This window comes from Bombina bombina, chromosome 5 (assembly GCF_027579735.1).
Source record: "Bombina bombina isolate aBomBom1 chromosome 5, aBomBom1.pri, whole genome shotgun sequence".
In the NCBI taxonomy this organism is placed as follows: Eukaryota; Metazoa; Chordata; class Amphibia; order Anura; family Bombinatoridae; genus Bombina; species Bombina bombina.
Genome location: NC_069503.1, coordinates 938446817 through 938467703, shown reverse-complemented (window position 1 = coordinate 938467703; position 20887 = coordinate 938446817). Strand labels below are relative to the sequence as shown.

At 40.1% G+C, this 20887-nt stretch overlaps 1 protein-coding gene across 2 annotated transcripts in view; it reads left to right on the top strand.

Annotated features, from left to right (window-relative positions):
- The window catches only part of STAU2 (staufen double-stranded RNA binding protein 2), a 1329984-nt gene that overhangs the window by 733932 nt on the left and 575165 nt on the right, over window positions 1-20887 (top strand). For both annotated transcript variants that reach the window (XM_053715129.1, XM_053715130.1), the window contains exon 11: window positions 3738-3792. In XM_053715129.1, coding sequence (XP_053571104.1) covers window positions 3738-3792 — 55 coding nt within the window. The remainder of the gene's footprint in view (window positions 1-3737; window positions 3793-20887) is intronic.

Below are 20887 nucleotides of genomic sequence, written 5' to 3'. Positions count from 1 at the left end.
GTCTTTCTCATCATTTTTCCTGGCATTCTTTTAGAATTCCGAGAATTTTACAGTTTCTTCAGGATGGTTTAGATAAAGGTTTGTCTGCAAGTTCCTTGAAAGGACAAATCTCTGCTCTTTCTGTTCTTTTTCACAGAAAGATTGCTAATCTTCCTGATATTCATTGTTTTGTACAAGCTTTGATTCGTATAAAACCTGTCATTAAGTCAATTTCTCCTCCTTGGAGTTTGAATTTGGTTCTGGGGGCTCTTCAAGCTCCTCCGTTTGAACCTATGCATTCGTTGGACATCAAATTACTTTCTTGGAAAGTTTTGTTCCTTTTGGCCATCTCTTCTGCCAGAAGAGTTTCTGAGTTATCTGCTCTTTCTTGTGAGTCTCCTTTTCTGATTTTTCATCAGGATAAGGCGGTGTTGCAAACTTCTTTTAAATTTTTACCTAAGGTTGTGAATTCTAACAACATTAGTAGAGAAATTGTAGTTCCTTCATTATGTCCTAATCCTAAGAATTCTAAGGAGAAATCATTGCATTCTTTGGATGTAGTTAGAGCTTTGAAATATTATGTTGAAGCTACTAAGAATTTCCGAAAGACTTCTAGTCTATTTGTTATCTTTTCCGGTTCTAGGAAAGGTCAGAAGGCTTCTGCCATTTCTTTGGCATCTTGGTTGAAATCTTTAATTCATCATGCTTATGTCGAGTCGGGTAAAACTCCGCCTCAAAGGATTACAGCTCATTCTTCTAGGTCAGTTTCTACTTCCTGGGCGTTTAGGAATGAAGCTTCGGTTGATCAGATTTGCAAAGCAGCAACTTGGTCTTCTTTGCATACTTTTACTAAATTCTACCATTTTGATGTGTTTTCTTCTTCTGAAGCTGTTTTTGGTAGAAAAGTACTTCAGGCAGCTGTTTCAGTTTGAATCTTCTGCTTATAATTTAAACTTTATTTTGGGTGTGGATTATTTTTCAGCGGAATTGGCTGTCTTTATTTTATCCCTCCCTCTCTAGTGACTCTTGCGTGGAAAGATCCACATCTTGGGTAATCATTATCCCATACGTCACTAGCTCATGGACTCTTGCTAATTACATGAAAGAAAACATAATTTATGTAAGAACTTACCTGATAAATTCATTTCTTTCATATTAGCAAGAGTCCATGAGGCCCACCCTTTTTTGTGGTGGTTATGATTTTTTTGTATAAAGCACAATTATTCCAATTCCTTATTTTTTATGCTTTCACACTTTTTTCTTATCACCCCACTTCTTGGCTATTCGTTAAACTGATTTGTGGGTGTGGTGAGGGGTGTATTTATAGGCATTTTGAGATTTGGGAAACTTTGCCCCTCCTGGTAGGAATGTATATCCCATACGTCACTAGCTCATGGACTCTTGCTAATATGAAAGAAATGAATTTATCAGGTAAGTTCTTACATAAATTATGTTTTCCATCTGTGGGAGGAGAGTCCACTGCTCCCGCCCGTTTGCTCCAGTGGGCGCACCTAAATTTAATATTACTCTTCTGGCACCATTTATACCTTAATATTTATCCTACTTCTCCTTGTTCCCTTGGCAGAATGACTGGGGGATAAGGGGAGTGGGGGGTTATTTAAGCGTTTGGCTGGGGTGTCTTTGCCTCCTCCTGGTGGGCAGGTTCTTAATTCCCACAAGTAATGAATGAAGCAGTGGACTCTCCTCCTACAGATGGAAATGAAATTACCAGGTAAGCATAATTTATGTTTTTTTACTATTCTTTTAATGTCTTAAAGGGACAGTCTAGTTAAAATGAAACTTTCATGATTCAGATAGGGCATGACATTTTAAACAACTTTCTAATTGACTTTTATCATCAAATTTGTTTTATTCCCTTGGTGGTATTTTTGTAAAGCTAAACCTAGGTAGGCTTAAACGGATTTCTAAACTGTTAAAAACCGCCTCTTAGCTCAGAGCATTTTGAAAGTTTTTCACAGTTAAACAGTACTATTTCATGTGTGTCACATAGATAGCATTGTGCTCACTCCGGTGGAGTTATTTAGGAGTCTGCACTGATTGGCTAAACTGCATGTCTGTCAAAAGCTCTGAGATAAGTGGGAAGTCTGCAGAGGCTTAGATACAAGATAATCAGAGGTAAAACAAATATTGATAGAACTGTGATGGTTATGCAGAACTGGGAATGGGTAATAAAGGGATCATCTATCGTTTAAACAATTAAAATTCTGTTGTAGACTGTCACTTTAATGGAAATAATATTTCATTTTGTGTTTTTAATGCACTGTTATGATAAGATTTTTAACAGCTCATTAAACATTTATTGACTGAGTTGAAGTTCTACAAAGAAGAGAAGAGTTTGATGGGAGACAAATTTCTGCCAAGAAGGAATACAGATGAACTATAAGATTAGAAGTTAAAATGAGCGTTGAGTGACACCAAAATGTGAATTATTTAAAGGGACATACAGTCAACACCAGAATTTATTTTGCTTAAAAAGATAGATAATCCCTTTATTACCCATTCCCCAGTTTTGCATAACCAACACTGTTATAATAATACACATTTTACCTCTGTGATCACTTTGTATCTAAGCCTCTGCAAACTGCCCCCTTATTTCAGTTCTTTTGACAATCAGTGCTCACTCCTAGGTAACCTCATTTGCATGAGCTCAATGTTATCTATCTGACACACATGAACTAACTCCATCTAGTGGTAAAAACTGTCAAAATGCATTCAGATTAGAGGCAGCCTTTAAGATCAGAGAAATTAGCATAAAAGCCTAAATAGCTTTCAGCTAAGAATACCAAGAGAACAAAGCAAAATTGGTGATAAAAGTAAATTGGAATGTTGTTCAAAATTACATGCCCTCTTTGAATAATGAAAGTTTATTTTTGACTTGACTGTTCCTTTAGGGACAAAGACAGGAGAATTTATTTATTTACACAGAATTTAATATATTGTAATTCTTAGATGACATTGGCATATTTTAGGGGAATGTGAGTTTTTCGCTCCCTATTCCAGCATGCAGATGGGAAATGGATTTTACACTTATCTTAAAGTTATCAGTAGTAGCGAAGTAGCATATTTTTTCCATATAACTACTGACATTAATGGCTGTTACCTTAGTCTGGGTTGCTCGGGTTGCAGTTCAATTATTAAAGATTCACTTTTGTACACCACATATCTATTACAAACATTATAATATCAGAGATTATTACAGATTTGCTACAAAATGTGCAGTTTATTCAATGTTTTTATGGGAAAATATTTTGGAAACAGATATATAGCACATCATGATTGTTTACCAGTATAGTTTTGCATTGAAAATGTCAGCTAATGATGGTTAGAGTTTCATTAATCTGGGCTAGGTCACACTGTACCATTTTGTCTATTAAACTACATATCTGTAAATCCTAAAATACTAATCCTTTTAACCCTTTTATTATATCTGAGCAGTAAACTGTGGTGACTTTCTCATAATTAGACTAATATATGTATTTAGAATGCCATGCTTTTGTGTTACTTTCTACTAGGCCTATTATCTAAAAATAGTTTTAGCTGGAATCATATTGTATAGTTTATCTAGTCTGCTACATTATTTTTCCAAATAGATTTGATTACTTTTGCTTTTATATTCTCCCATAATTTGCTAGAATCATTTAAAAGTCAAGTCATTTTCACCTTGTTGTAGGAGTTTGTAATATTTCCACAAACTTGATGTCAGAGGAAAGTCAATATTTTTTTTTCTTTTCTATTAGCCAGGTGATCTCCAGTGGGATGATCACAATACCGGGAGTGCTGATCAACCAAACAGTAAGTGTTATTTCTAATTTGCTTAAAAAAAGCTTATTTAATGTGAAAATAACTAAATTGTCTGCTTAAAACATTTTATATTTTTTTAAATGTATTTTTTTTGTAGATAATTTATAGAATTCTCAACTAAACAGCAACTGTGATTCATTCTTTATCCACAAATCAACCCATTGGAGGGATATTATTTGAAATTCTCTATGCTGAAGATTTTTGTTTACAACTCCAGTATCATTTCCCATCCATTTTCAACTAATTCAGACTTCACTGTGGGAGGCCAAAGCGACTTATGTGTGCATGGTGGTATTATAATTCAGACTGCTGTATTTACCGGACTGCACACAGTATCCGCTTATAGGTGCTCATGTAATCTTTTATTTTTTATATTGCTTAAAGTTCTAACTGGATATATGATTGAATTGTCCTTAGTTTCACTTACATCTTTTCTTTTTAAAGGGGCATTGTAATGCAAAAACATACACGCTGTAACCCCTGCAAAAGGTTTACAAAACATAGGTAAAGTAGAGCTTGCAAGCAGAACAAAGTAGGTTATTGGCAACTATATTTTCTTAATTGGTTTTTTTTTTGCTCAGCAGCTGCAATGTGTTTAATAATAACTTTGTAAGCTAGGATCAGTAAAAATTGGATGACCTAACAGTTTAAAGCTAGAGTTTTATATAATGTTGTGTATTACTTATATATTATCTATTTCTCTTGTTAGGTGTATCCAGTCCACGGATCATCCATTACTTGTGGGATATTCTCCTTCCCAACAGGAAGTTGCAAGAGGATCACCCACAGCAGAGCTGCTATATAGCTCCTCCCCTAACTGCCATATCCAGTCATTCTCTTGCAAGCTCTCAACATAGCTGGAGGTAGTAAGAGGAAAGTGGTAAAATATAGTAAGTTTTTTCTTCAATCAAAAGTTTATTGTTTTTAAATGGTACCGGAGTGTACTATTTTATCTCAGGCAGCATTTAGAAGAAGAATCTGCCTGCGTTTTTCTATGATCTTAGCAGAAGTAACTAAGATCCACTGCTATTCTCACATATGTCTGAGGAGTGAGGTAACTTCAGAGGGAGAATGGCGTGCAGGGTATCCTGCAATAAGGTATGTGCAGTTAAGTTTTTCTAGGGATGGAATTTGCTAGAAAATGCTGCTGATACCGGATTAATGTAAGTTAAAGCCTAAATACAGTGATTTAATAGCGACTAGTATCAGGCTTGCTATCAGAGGTATATACTCTGATTAATGTGCAATATAAAACGTTTGCTGGCATGTTTAATCATTTTTATATACAGGGAGTGCAGATTTATTAGGCAAATGAGTATTTTGACCACATCATCCTCTTTATGCATGTTGTCTTACTCCAAGCTGTATAGGCTTGAAAGCCTACTACCAATTAAGCATATTAGGTGATGTGCATCTCTGTAATGAGAAGGGGTGTGGTCTAATGACATCAACACCCTATATCAGGTGTGCATAATTATTAGGCAACTTCCTTTCCTTTGGCAAAATGGGTCAAAAGAAGGACTTGACAGGCTCAGAAAAGTAAAAAATAGTGAGATATCTTGCAGAGGGATGCAGCACTCTTAAAATTGCAAAGCTTCTGAAGCGTGATCATCGAACAATCAAGCGTTTCATTCAAAATAGTCAACAGGGTTGCAAGAAGCGTGTGGAAAAACCAAGGCGCAAAATAACTGCCCATGAACTGAGAAAAGTCAAGCGTGCAGCTGCCAAGATGCCACTTGCCACCAGTTTGGCCATATTTCAGAGCTGCAACATCACTGGAGTGCCCAAAAGCACAAGGTGTGCAATACTCAGAGACATGGCCAAGGTAAGAAAGGCTTAAAGACGACCACCACTGAACAAGACACACAAGCTGAAACGTCAAGACTGGGCCAAGAAATATCTCAAGACTGATTTTTCTAAGGTTTTATGGACTGATGAAATGAGAGTGAGTCTTGATGGGCCAGATGGATGGGCCCGTGGCTGGATTGGTAAAGGGCAGAGAGCTCTAGTCCGACTCAGACGCCAGCAAGGTGGAGGTGGAGTACTGGTTTGGGCTGGTATCATCAAAGATGAGCTTGTGGGGCCTTTTCGGGTTGAGGATGGAGTCAAGCTCAACTCCCAGTCCTACTGCCAGTTTCTGGAAGACACCTTCTTAAAGCAGTGGTACAGGAAGAAGTCTGCATCCTTCAAGAAAAACATGATTTTCATGCAGGACAATGCTCCATCACACGCGTCCAAGTACTCCACAGCGTGGCTGGCAAGAAAGGGTATAAAAGAAGAAAATCTAATGACATGGCCTCCTTGTTCACCTGATCTGAACCACATTGAGAACCTGTTGTCCATCATCAAATGTGAGATTTACAAGGAGGGAAAACAGTACACCTCTCTGAACAGTGTCTGGGAGGCTGTGGTTGCTGCTGCACGCAATGTGGATGGTGAACAGATCAAAACACTGACAGAATCCATGGATGGCAGGCTTTTGAGTGTCCTTGCAAAGAAAGGTGGCTATATTGGTCACTGATTTGTTTTTGTTTTGTTTTTGAATGTCAGAAATGTATATTTGTGAATGTTGAGATGTTATATTGGTTTCACTGGTAAAAATAAATAATTGAAATGGGTATATATTTGTTTTTTGTTAAGTTGCCTAATAATTATGCACAGTAATAGTCACCTGCACACACAGATATCCCCCTAAAATAGCTATAACTAAAAACAAACTAAAAACTACTTCCAAAACTATTCAGCTTTGATATTAATGAGTTTTTTGGGTTCATTGAGAACATGGTTGTTGTTCAATAATAAAATTAATCCTCAAAAATACAACTTACCTAATAATTCTGCACTCCCTGTATGCTTTGGTGATAAAACTTATTGGGGCCTAGTTTTTTCCACATGGCTGGCTTTATTTTTGCCTAGAAACAGTTTCCTGAGGCTTTCCACTGTTATAGTATAAAAGCTACAGTTGGTGCAGTTAAAATTACAAACTGTGACATTCAGCTTCCCTCAGCAGTCCCCTGCATGCTATAGGACATCTCTGAAGGGCTCAAAAGGCTTCAAAAGTAGGAGCTGTGGCAGTTGTTATGACTGTTTAAAAAACATATTTTTCGTTTTGTTAATCTGTTTTTTGTATTAAGGGGTTAATCATCCATTTGCAAGTGGGTGCAATGCTCTGCTAACTTGTTACATACACTGTAAAAATTTCATTAGTTTAACTGCCTTTTTTCACTGTAATTTCAAATTTTGGCAAAATTTGTTTCTCTTAAAGGCACAGTAACGTTTTTTTATATTGCTTGTTAACTTGATTTAAAGTGTTTTCCAAGCTTGCTAGTCTCATTGCTAGTCTGTATAAACATGTCTGACATAGAGGAAACTCCTTGTTCATTATGTTTAAAAGCCATGGTGGAACCCCATAGGAGAATGTGTACTAAATGTATTGATTTCACTTTAAACAATAAAGATCAGCTGTTATCTTTAAAAGAATTATCACCTGAGGATTCTGACGAGGGGGAAGTTATGCCGACTAACTCTCCCCACGTGTCGGACCCTTTGACTCCCGCTCAAGGGACTCACGCTAAAATGGCGCCAAGTACATCAAAGACGCCCATAGCGATTACTTTGCAGGACATGGCGGCAATCATGGATAATACCCTGTCAGCGGTATTAGCCAGACTGCCTGAATTCAGAGGAAAGCGCGATAGCTCTGGGGTTAGACGTAATACAGAGCGCGCAGATGTTTTAAGGCCCATGTCTGATACTGCGTCACAATATGCAGAAGCTGAGGAAGAGCTTCAGTCTGTGGGTGACGTCTCTGACTCGGGGAAACCTGATTCAGATATGTCTACTTTTAAATTTAAGCTTGAGAACCTCCGGGTGTTGCTTGGAGAGGTTTTAGCTGCTCTGAATGACTGTGACACAATTGCAGTGCCAGAGAAATTGTGTAGACTGAATAAATACTACGCGGTGCTGGTGTGTACTGACGTTTTTCCAATACCTAAAAGGTTTACAGAAATTATTACTAAGGAGTGGGACAGACCCGGTGTGCCGTTTTCCCCCCCTCCTATTTTTAGAAAAATTTTTCCAATAGACGCCACCACACGGGACTTATGGCAGACGGTCCCTAAGGTGGAGGGAGCAGTTTCTACTTTAGCAAAGCGTACCACTATCCCTGTCGAGGACAGTTGTGCTTTTTCAGATCCAATGGATAAAAAATTTGAAGGTTACCTTAAGAAAATTTTTATTCAACAAGGTTTTATCCTGCAGCCCCTTGCATGCATTGCTCCTGTCACTGCTGCTGCGGTGTTCTGGTTTGAGTCTCTGGAAGAGGCCTTTCAGACAGCTACTCCATTGACTGAAATACTTGACAAGCTTAGAACACTTAAGCTAGCTAATTCTTTTGTTTCTGATGCCATTGTTCATTTGACTAAACTAACGGCTGAGAATTCTGGATTCGCCATCCAGGCGCGTAGGGCGCTATGGCTTAAATCTTGGTCAGCTGACGTGACTTCAAAGTCTAAATTACTTAACATTCCCTTCAAGGGGCAGACCCTATTCGGGCCTGGTTTGAAGGAAATTATTGCTGACATTACTGGAGGTAAGGGTCATACCCTTCCTCAGGACAGGGCCAAATCAAGGGCCAAACAGTCTAATTTTCGTGCCTTTCGAAACTTCAAGGCAGGTGCAGCATCAACTTCCTCTGCTACAAAACAAGAGGGAACTTTTGCGCAATTCAAGCCGGCCTGGAAATCTAACCAGGCCTGCAGCAAAGGCAAGCAGGCCAGAAAGCCTGCTGCTGCCTCTAAGACAGCATGAAGGAACGGCCCCCTATCCGGCAACGGATCTAGTAGGGGGCAGACTTTCTCTCTTCGCCCAGGCGTGGACAAGAGATGTTCAGGATCCCTGGGTGTTGGAGATCATATCTCAGGGATATCTTCTGGACTTCAAAGCTTCCCCCCCACAAGGGAGATTTCACCTTTCGAGATTATTTGTAAACCAGATAAAGAAAGAGGCATTCTTACGCTGTGTGCAAGACCTCCTAATAATGGGAGTGATCCATCCAGTTCCACAGATGGATCAAGGACAGGGATTTTATTCAAATCTGTTTGTGGACCCAAAAAAGAGGGAACCTTCAGACCAATTTTGGATCTAAAGATCTTAAACAAATTCCTCAGAGTTCCATCGTTCAAAATGGAAACTATTCGGACAATCCTACCTATGATCCAGGAGGGTCAGTACATGACCACAGTGGATTTGAAGGATGCTTACCTTCACATACCGATTCACAAAGATCATCATTGGTTCCTAAGGTTTGCCTTTCTAGACAGGCATTACCAGTTTGTGGCTCTTGCCTTCGGGTTAGCTACAGCCCCAAGAATTTTTACAAACGTTCTGGGGTCTCTTCTGGCGGTCCTAAGACCACGGGGCATAGCAGTGGCCCCTTATCTAGACGACATCCTGATACAGGCGTCAAACTTCCAAATTGCCAAATCTCATACGGACATAGTGTTGGCATTTCTGAGGTCGCATGGGTGGAAAGTGAACGAGGGAAAGAGTTCTCTATCACCCCTCACAAGGGTTTCCTTCCTAGGAACTCTGATAGATTCTGTAGAAATGAAAATTTACCTGATGGAGTCCAGGTTATCAAAACTTCTAAATTCCTGCCGTGTTCTTCACTACATTCCACGCCCTTCGGTGGCTCAGTGCATGGAAGTGATCGGCTTAATGGTAGCGGCGATGGACATAGTGCCATTTGCGCGCCTACATCTCAGACCGCTGCAATTATGCATGCTCAGTCAGTGGAATGGGGATTACACAGATTTGTCCCCTCTGCTAAATCTGGATCAAGAGACCAGAGATTCTCTTCTCTGGTGGCTATCTCGGGTCCATCTGTCCAAAGGTATGACCTTTCGCAGGCCAGATTGGACAATTGTAACAACAGATGCCAGCCTTCTAGGTTGGGGTGCAGTCTGGAATTCCCTGAAGGCTCAGGGATCGTGGACTCAGGAGGAGAAACTCCTCCCAATAAATATTCTGGAGTTAAGAGCAATATTCAATGCTCTTCTAGCTTGGCCTCAGTTAGCAACCCTGAGGTTCATCAGATTTCAGTCGGACAACATCATGACTGTGGCTTACATCAACCATCAAGGGGGGACCAGGAGCTCCCTAGCGATGTTAGAAGTCTCCAAGATAATTCGCTGGGCAGAGACTCACTCTTGCCATCTATCAGCGATCCATATCCCAGGTGTAGAGAACTGGGAGGCGGATTTTCTAAGTCGTCAGACTTATCATCCGGGGAGTAGGAACTCCATCCGGAGGTGTTTGCTCAATTGGTTCATCGTTGGGGCACACCAGAATTGGATCTCATGGCGTCTCGCCAGAATGCCAAGCTTCCTTGTTACGGATCCAGGTCCAGGGACCCAGAAGCGACGCTGATAGATGCTCTAGCAGCACCGTGGTTCTTCATCCTGGCTTATGTGTTTCCACCGTTTCCTCTGCTCCCTCGACTGATTGCCAAAATCAAACAGGAGAGAGCATCGGTGATCTTGATCGCGCCTGCGTGGCCACGCAGGACCTGGTATGCAGACCTGGTGGACATGTGATCCTTTCCACCTTGGCCTCTGCCTCTGAGACAAAACCTTCTACTACAAGGTCCTTTCAATCATCCAAATCTAATTTCTCTGAGACTGACTGCCTGGAGATTGAACGCTTGATTTTATCAAGGCGTGGCTTCTCCGAGTCAGTCATTGATACCTTAATACAGGCACGAAAGCCTGTAACCAGGAAAATCTACCATAAGATATGGCGCAAATATCTTCATTGGTGTGAATCCAAGAATTACTCATGGAGTAAGGTTAGGATTCCTAGGATATTGTCCTTTCTCTAAGAGGGTTTGGATAAAGGATTATCGGCTAGTTCTTTAAAGGGACAGATTTCTGCTCTGTCTATCCTTTTGCACAAGCGTCTGGCAGAGGTTCCAGACGTCCAGGCATTTTGTCATGCTTTGGTTAGAATTAAGCCTGTGTTTAAACCTGTTGCTCCTCCATGGAGCTTAAACTTGGTTCTTAAGGTTCTTCAAGGAGTTCCGTTTGAACCTCTTCATTCCATTGATATCAAACTTTTATCTTGGAAAGTTCTGTTTTTGATGGCTATTTCCTCGGCTCGTAGAGTCTCTGAGTTATCAGCTTTACAATGTGATTCTCCTTATCTGATTTTCCATACAGATAAAGTAGTTCTGCGTACAAAACCTGGGTTTTTACCTAAGGTAGTTTCCAACAAGAATATCAATCAAGAGATTGTTGTTCCATCATTGTGTCCTAATTCTTCTTCAAAGAAGGAACGTCTTTTACATAATTTGGACGTAGTCCGTGCTTTAAAGTTTTACTTACAAGCGACTAAAGATTTTCGTCAAACATCTTGTTGTTTACTCTGGACAGAGGAGAGGTCAAAAGGCTTCGGCAACCTCTCTTTCTTTTTGGCTTCGGAGTGTAATACGTTTAGCCTATGAGACTGCTGGACAGCAGCCCCCTGAAAGGATTACAGCTCATTCTACTAGAGCTGTGGCTTCCACCTGGGCCTTTAAAAATGAGGCTTCTGTTGAACAGATTTGCAAAGCGGCAACTTGGTCTTCCCTTCATATCTTTTCAAAATTTTACAAATTTGATACTTTTGCTTCTTCGGAGGCTATTTTTGGGAGAAAGGTTCTTCAGGCAGTGGTCCCTTCCGTTTAAGTACCTGCCTTGTCCCTCCCATCATCCGTGTACTTTAGCTTTGGTATTGGTATCCCACAAGTAATGGATGATCCGTGGACTGGATACACCTAACAAGAGAAAACATAATTTATGCTTACCTGATAAATTTATTTCTCTTGTGGTGTATCCAGTCCACGGCCCGCCCTGTCCTTTTAAGGCAGGTCTAAATTTTAAACTACAGTCACCACTGCACCCTATGGTTTCTCCTTTCTCGGGTAGTTTTGGTCGAATGACTGGATATGGCAGTTAGGGGAGGAGCTATATAGCAGCTCTGCTTGGGTGATCCTCTTGCAACTTCCTGTTGGGAAGGAGAATATCCCACAAGTAATGGATGATCCGTGGACTGGATACATCACAAGAGAAATAAATTTATCAGGTAAGCATAAATTATGTTTTTGCGGCAGCCAATCAGGGACAGCTAAATATGGGTTCCTTCACTGTTTAGATATGTCAAAGATATATCCCAGCGCCACCTATACCTTATATGCCTAAGGCAGTGATACCTAGCTATCACCTAGTGAGGAACAAATGTGGGGAGTGTGCCCAGGCGCCAGCAATACGGAGGCTAAGGTAAAAGTGTAAATTTATTACATAAAAAAATTACATAAAAAATCACAATGTTAAAGATAAAAGGTTAAAATAGTGATTACAGTATTACAAATGCATGGATCCACGCTGTATAAACATAAAAGCTTGGTAAAAGATGAAAGAATGATAATAAACTGACGAAACAAGCTTGCTCAGTAGGTACAAGATATACAATAAAATTAATTACAGTATACACAAATAAATAACGCCAAAAAAACGTGATTCAAAAGTGTCCAAAAAAATCCAAAAGAAAAAAATCCAAAAACTAAATACGCAATCAAATTTGTGATGACAAATGTGGAATGTGAAGAAAGCTGCAACAGTGTTCCAAAAATAAATGCAAATATCCAAAAGAAAAATGTCATAAAAGTGTCAATCCTGTGAGGTAATTGATGTGAAAATATAGTCCAATGATAAAATATATTTAGTGTAACAACAGTATGTGTCTCCTATTGCTCAGATGCCCATGAGGAACTGGCCTCAATACGAAAAAAGAAGTCAAGAACAAAATTAAGTGAAGAAAAAATGAGTGAAGAAAAAAATAAAAGAAAAAATCAACAGATGCAGAAACCTGTGGAAAAAAGAATAAAATACAATGGGTAGAAATGTCACAAATATATCCTTCTACTGAAATAAGGCTTACCAGATCTACGCGTTTCGGCCCTCTCTGGGCCTTTATCAAGACTCTTGATAAAGGCCCAGAGAGGCCCGAAACGCGTAGACCTGGTAAGGATATATTTGTGACATTTCTACCCATTGTATTTTATTCTTTTTTCCACAGGTTTCTGCATCTGTTCGTTGATTTTTCCTTTTATTTTTTCTTCACTCATTTTTTCTTCACTTAATTTTGTTCTTGACTTCTTTTTTCGTATTGAGGCCAGTTCCTCATGGGCATCTGAGCAATAGGAGACAAATACTGTTGTTACACTAAATATATTTTATCATTGGACTATATTTTCACATCAATTACCTCACAGGATTGACACTTTTATGACATTTTTCTTTTGGATATTTGCATTTATTTTTGGAACACTGTTGCAGCTTTCATCACATTCCACATTTGTCATCATAGATTTGATTGCATATTTAGTTTTTGGATTTTTTTGGACTTTTTTTTGGACACTTTTGAATCACGTTTTTTGGCGTTATTTATTTGTGTATACTGTAATTATTTTTATTGTATATCTTGTACCTACTGAGCAAGCTTGTTTCGTCAGTTTATTATCATTCTTTCATCTTTTACCAAGCTTTTATGTTTATACAGCGTGGATCCATGCATTTGTAATACTGTAATCACTATTTTAACCTTTTCTCTTTAACATTGTGATTTTTTATGTAATTTTTTATGCAATAAATTTACACTTTTACCTTAGCCTCCGTATTGATGGCGCCTGGGCACACTCCCCACATGTGTTCCTTCACTGTTTAAGCAATTACTGTGTAGTGTGTAGCAGTTTGAGAGACCGGGGAGATTGACAGCGCCTGCTTACTTGTGATTGGCTGTGTGCAGGCAGTGGCACTGGAGTTCTCATGTGCAAAGGTAAATTTGTGCAGCGGATTTCCGGGCAGACAGAGGGCGAATATGTCCGCCCGTTGATGATAAATCGTAGTATTAATGTCTTTTAAAACATTTCATAGCGCTTGTTGTTCTCATTGAGTATGGTTCAATGTATTGTTTAGGTGCAAATGCAATCCCTGGCTGCCTCTCACCATGATGTTATATTAAGGGAAATCTCTTTATTTAATAGAATATGAATTTGAATGATTAATTCTCCTCTTAATCAATAAGGTGTATAAAAAAGTCATTAGAAAAAAATGAACATGTTACCTATACGCTCTTTATGAGGAAAAAAAAAAACGAAAAAATTAGAATATTGAAACTAGAAATTCTATGATTTTCCCTTTGTGAATCAAAGTTATTAATTTATTAATTATTTGTTTCATTTTGATGTTTATTTTTTTTTAATTTTTTTTTGTTATTTTAAAGATAAGTGATCAGTAAATATGTCCTCATCCCATTTGTAGTAACACTCAGGGAAGCAGTGCCTAACAGCAAATCTTTTTTTTTTATAAATATAAACTGCACATACTCAATATTTATATGATCTGTGAGTCTATTTATACGTTTTAGAGATTTCTATGAGTACTTATACCTGACTATATAAAAACAAACTACTTAAATTGGGCTATGACCGTCATAGCTGTGACATACTCTTTCCCCTGTGCTATATGGACGCTCGATAAACCTTTTAGCCTACTTGGCTAACACTAACATTGCCCAGACAGACAACCAAGCTTGTCTTGCCTGGCCTTAAAGGGACATTCTACTTCAGAATTTTTATTGTTTAAAAAGATGGATAATCCCTTTTTCTCTTGTTAAGTGTATCCAGTCCACGGATCATCCATTACTTATGGGATATTAACTCCTCCCCAACAGGAAGTGCAAGAGGATTCACCCAGCAGAGCTGCTATATAGCTCCTCCCCTAACTGCTATTACCAGTCATTCTCTTGCACCCAACGAATAGATAGGATGTGTGAGAGGACTGTGGTGATTATACTTAGTTTCATACCTTCAATCAAAAGTTTGTTATTTTATAATAGCACCGGAGTGTGTTATTCCTTCTCTGGTAGAATTTGAAGAAGAATCTACCTGAGTTTTTCTATGATTTTAGCCGGAGTAGTTAAGATCATATTGCTGTTTCTCGGCCATCTGAGGAGAGGTAAACTTCAGATCAGGGGACAGCGGGCAGATTAATCTGCAAAGAGGTATGTAGCAGCTTATTATTTTCTGACAATGGAATTGATGAGAAAATTCTGCCATACCGATATAATGTAAACTCAGCCTTAAATGCAGTAGCAGCAACTGGTATCAGGCTGTCATGTATGTATATTTTTCTCTTCAGTATTCTGGGGAATGGCACTTCACTGGAATTATACTGTATGCATAAAACTTTAGCCTAATTTGCAGGGACTAGCAACAGGCTTTTTAATAACACTCAATTTATTAATGTTAAACGTTTTTTGCTGGCATGTAAAATCGTTTAATTTTCTGAGGTACTGGGTGAAAAAATGTTTTGGGCACTATTTTTTTCCACTTGGCAGTCGTTTTATTTAATTTCTGACAGTTTACTGATCTCTCTCACTGTTAGCTATCAGGGTTAGTTATCCTTTGCTAATGGGAGCAATCCTTTGCTAAAATTGTGTTTTTTACAAAGATTTGATGCTATAACTTTTCAGTTTATTAATTTTCAACTGTCATAACTTTTTCTGTGCTTCTTATAGGCACAGTACGTTTTCATATTATAGTAAATTACTTGAAAAGTATTTCCAAGTTGCTAGTTTATTTGCTAGTGTGTTAAACATGTCTGATTCAGAGGAAGATATCTGTGCTATATGTGCTAAAGCCAAAGTGGAGCCCAATAGAAATTTATGTACTAACTGTATTGATGCTACTTTAAATAAAAGTCAATCTGTACAAATTGAACATATTTCACCAAACAACGAGGGGAGAGTTATGCCGACTAACTCGCCTCACGTGTCAGTACCTGCATCTCCCGCTCGGGAGGTGCGTGATATTGTAGCGCCGAGTACATCTGGGCGGCCATTACAAATCACATTACAGGATATGGCTACTGTTATGACTGAAGTTTTGGCTAAATTACCAGAACTAAGAGGTAAGCGTGATCACTCTGGGGTGAGAACAGAGTGCGCTGATAATATTAGGGCCATGTCAGACACTGCGTCACAATTTGCAGAACATGAGGACGGAGAGCTTCATTCTGCGGGTGACGGTTCTGATCCAAACAAACTGGATTCAGATATTTCAAATTTTAAATTTAAGCTGGAAAACCTCCGTGTATTACTAGGGGAGGTGTTAGCGGCTCTGAATGATTGTAACACAGTTGCAATACCAGAGAAAATGTGTAGGTTGGATAAATATTTTGCGGTACCGGCGAGTACTGACGTTTTTCCTATACCTAAGAGACTTACTGAAATTGTTACTAAGGAGTGGTATAGACCCGGTGTGCCGTTCTCACCCCCTCCGATATTTAGAAAGATGTTTCCAATAGACGCCACCACACGGGACTTATGGCAAACGGTCCCTAAGGTGGAGGGAGCAGTTTCTACTTTAGCTAAGCGTACCACTATCCCGGTGGAGGATAGCTGTGCCTTTTCAGATCCAATGGATAAAAAGTTAGAGGGTTACCTTAAGAAAATATTTGTTCAACAAGGTTTTATATTGCAACCTCTTGCATGCATTGCGCCTGTCACGGCTGCAGCAGCATTTTGGTTTGAGTCTCTGGAAGAGACACTTGAATCAGCTCCATTAGATGAGATTACACACAAGCTTAAAGCCCTTAAGTTAGCTAACTCATTTATTTCAGATGCCGTAGTACATTTAACTAAACTTACGGCTAAGAATTCCGGATTCGCCATTCAGGCACGCAGAGCACTGTGGCTAAAATCCTGGTCAGCTGACGTTACTTCTAAATCTAAATTGCTTAATATACCTTTCAAAGGGCAGACCTTATTCGGGCCCGGGTTGAAAGAAATTATCGCTGACATTACAGGAGGTAAAGGCCATGCCCTGCCTCAAGACAGAGCCAAACCTAAGGCTAGACAGTCTAATTTTCGTTCCTTTCGTAATTTCAAAGCAGGAGCAGCATCAACTTCCTCTGCACCAAAACAGGAAGGAGCTGTTGCTCGCTACAGACAAGGCTGGAGACCTAACCAGTCCTGGAACAAGGGCAAGCAGGCCAGGAAACCTGCTGCTGCCCCTAAGACAGCATGAATCGAGGGCCCCCGATCCGGGAACGGATCTAGTGGGGGGCAGACTTTCTCTCTTCGCCCAGGCTTGGGCAAGAGATTTCCAGGATCCCTGGGCGTTAGAGATCATATCTCAGGGATACCTTCTAGACTTCAAATTCTCTCCCCCAAGAGGGAGATTTCATCTGTCAAGGTTGTCAACAAACCAAATAAAGAAAGAGGCGTTTCTACGCTGCGTACAAGATCTTTTATTAATGGGAGTGATCCATCCGGTTCCGCGGTCGGAACAAGGACAAGGGTTTTACTCAAATCTGTTTGTGGTTCCCAAAAAAGAGGGAACTTTCAGGCCAATCTTGGATTTAAAGATCCTAAACAAATTCCTAAGAGTTCCATCGTTCAAAATGGAAACTATTCGGACAATTTTACCCATGATCCAAAAGGGTCAGTACATGACCACAGTGGATTTAAAGGATGCTTACCTTCACATACCGATTCACAAAGATCTTTACCGGTATCTAAGGTTTGCCATTCTAGACAGGCATTACCAGTTTGTAGCTCTTCCATTCGGATTGGCTACGGCTCCGAGAATCTTCACAAAGGTTCTGGGTGCTCTTCTGGCGGTACTAAGACCGCGAGGAATTGCGGTAGCTCCGTACCTAGACGACATTCTGATACAAGCTTCAAGCTTTCAAACTACCAAGTCTCATACAGAGTTAGTACTGGCATTTCTAAGGTCGCATGGATGGAAGGTGAACGAAAAGAAGAGTTCTCTCTTTCCACTCACAAGAGTTCCCTTCTTGGGGACTCTTATAGATTCTGTAGAAATGAAGATTTACCTGACAGAAGACAGGTTAACAAAGCTTCAAAATGCATGCCGTGTCCTTCATTCCATTCAACACCCGTCAGTAGCTCAATGCATGGAGGTGATCGGCTTAATGGTAGCAGCAATGGACATAGTACCCTTTGCACGCCTACATCTCAGACCGCTGCAATTGTGCATGCTAAGTCAGTGGAATGGGGATTACTCAGACTTGTCCCCTACTCTGAATCTGGATCAAGAGACCAGAAATTCTCTTCTATGGTGGCTTTCTCGGCCACATCTGTCCAGGGGGGTGCCATTCAGCAGGCCGGACTGGACAATTGTAACAACAGACGCCAGCCTACTAGGTTGGGGCGCTGTCTGGAATTCTCTGAAGGCTCAGGGACAATGGAATCAGGAGGAGAGTCTCCTACCAATAAACATTCTGGAATTGAGAGCAGTTCTCAATGCCCTTCTGGCTTGGCCCCAGTTAACAACTCGGGGGTTCATCAGGTTTCAGTCGGACAACATCACGACTGTAGCTTACATCAACCATCAGGGAGGGACAAGAAGCTCCCTAGCAATGATGGAAGTATCAAAGATAATTCGCTGGGCAGAGTCTCACTCTTGCCACCTGTCAGCAATCCACATCCCGGGAGTGGAGAACTGGGAGGCGGATTTCTTAAGTCGTCAGACTTTTCATCCGGGGGAGTGGGAATTTCATCCGGAGGTCTTTGCCCAAATACTTCGACGTTGGGGCAAACCAGAGATAGATCTCATGGCGTCTCGACAGAACGCCAAGCTTCCTCGTTACGGGTCCAGATCCAGGGATCCGGGAGCGGTTCTGATAGATGCTTTGACAGCACCTTGGACCTTAGGGATGGCTTATGTGTTTCCACCCTTCCCGATGCTTCCTCGATTGATTGCCAGAATCAAACAGGAGAGAGCATCAGTGATTCTAATAGCGCCTGCATGGCCACACAGGACTTGGTATGCAGATCTAGTGGACATGTCATCCTGTCCACCTTGGTCGCTACCTCTGAAACAGGACCTTCTGATCCAGGGTCCCTTCAAACATCAAAATCTAATTTCTCTGAAGCTGACTGCTTGGAAATTGAACGCTTGATTTTATCAAAACGTGGTTTTTCTGAGTCAGTTATTGATACCTTAATACAGGCTAGGAAGCCTGTTACCAGAAAGATTTACCATAAGATATGGCGCAAATACTTATATTGGTGCGAATCCAAGAGTTACTCATGGAGTAAGGTTAGGATTCCGAGGATATTGTCTTTTCTACAAGAAGGTTTAGAAAAGGGTTTATCCGCTAGTTCCTTAAAGGGACAGATTTCAGCTCTGTCCATTCTTTTACACAAACGTCTGTCAGAAGTTCCGGACGTTCAAGCTTTTTGTCAGGCTTTAGCTAGGATCAAGCCTGTGTTTAAAACTGTTGCTCCACCATGGAGTTTGAACTTAGTTCTTAATGTTTTACAGGGGGTTCCGTTTGAACCCCTTCATTCCATTGATATCAAGTTGTTATCTTGGAAAGTTCTGTTTTTAATGGCGATTTCCTCGGCTCGAAGAGTCTCTGAGTTATCTGCCTTACATTGTGATTCTCCTTATCTGATTTTTTCATTCAGACAAGGTAGTTCTGCGTACTAAACCTGGGTTCCTACCTAAGGTGGTCACTAACAGGAATATCAATCAAGAGATTGTGGTTCCATCTTTGTGTCCTAATCCTTCTTCGAAAAAGGAACGTCTGCTACACAATCTAGATGGAGTCCGTGCCCTGAAATTTTATCTACAGGCAACTAAGGATTTTCGACAAACGTCTTCCCTGTTTGTCGTTTATTCTGGTCAGAGGAGAGGTCAAAAAGCTTCGGCTACCTCTCTCTCCTTTTGGCTTCGTAGCATAATACGGTTAGCCTATGAGACTGCTGGACAGCAGCCTCCTGAAAGAATTACAGCACATTCTACTAGAGCTGTGGCTTCCACTTGGGCCTTTAAGAATGAGGCTTCTGTTGAACAGATTTGCAAGGCTGCAACTTGGTCTTCTCTTCATACTTTTTCCAAATTTTACAAATTTGACACTTTTGCTTCTTCGGAGGCTGTTTTTGGGAGAAAGGTTCTTCAGGCAGTGGTTCCTTCCATATAAAGAGCCTGCCTGTCCCTCCCGTCATCCGTGTACTTTAGCTTTGGTATTGGTATCCCATAAGTAATGGATGATCCGTGGACTGGATACACTTAACAAGAGAAAACATAATTTATGCTTACCTGATAAATTTATTTCTCTTGTAGTGTATCCAGTCCACGGCCCGCCCTGTCACTTTAAGGCAGGTAATTTTTCCATTAAACTACAGTCACCACTGCACCCTATGGTTTTCCTTTCTCTGCATGTTTTCGGTCGAATGACTGGTAATAGCAGTTAGGGGAGGAGCTATATAGCAGCTCTGCTGGGTGAATCCTCTTGCACTTCCTGTTGGGGAGGAGTTAATATCCCATAAGTAATGGATGATCCGTGGACTGGATACACTACAAGAGAAATAAATTTATCAGGTAAGCATAAATTATGTTATTACTGGTTCCCCAATTTTGCATAACTAACACTGTTATTAATATACTTTCTTCTGTTATGTGTGATCAGTCCACGGGTCATCATTACTTCTGGGATATAACTCCTCCCCAACAGGAAATGCAAGAGGATTCACCCAGCAGAGCTGCATATAGCTCCTCCCCTCTACGTCACTCCCAGTCATTCTCTTGCACCCAACGACTAGATAGGATGTGTGAGAGGACTATGGTGATTATACTTAGTTTTTATAACTTCAATCAAAAGTTTGTTATTTTACAATAGCACCGGAGCGTGTTATTACTTCTCTGGCAGAGTTTGAGGAAGAATCTACCAGAGTTTTTTACTATGATTTTAACCGGAGTAGTTAAGATCATATTGCTGTTTCTCGGCCATCTGAGGGAGGTAAAAGCTTCAGATCAGGGGACAGCGGGCAGATGAATCTGCATTGAGGTATGTAGCAGTTTTTATTTTCTGAATGGAATTGATGAGAAAATCCTGCCATACCGTTATAATGACATGTATGTATACTCTACACTTCAGTATTCTGGGGATGGTATTTCACTGGAATTACTCTGTTAAAAGTACATTAAACCTTTGAATAGGTATTTATTATGTTA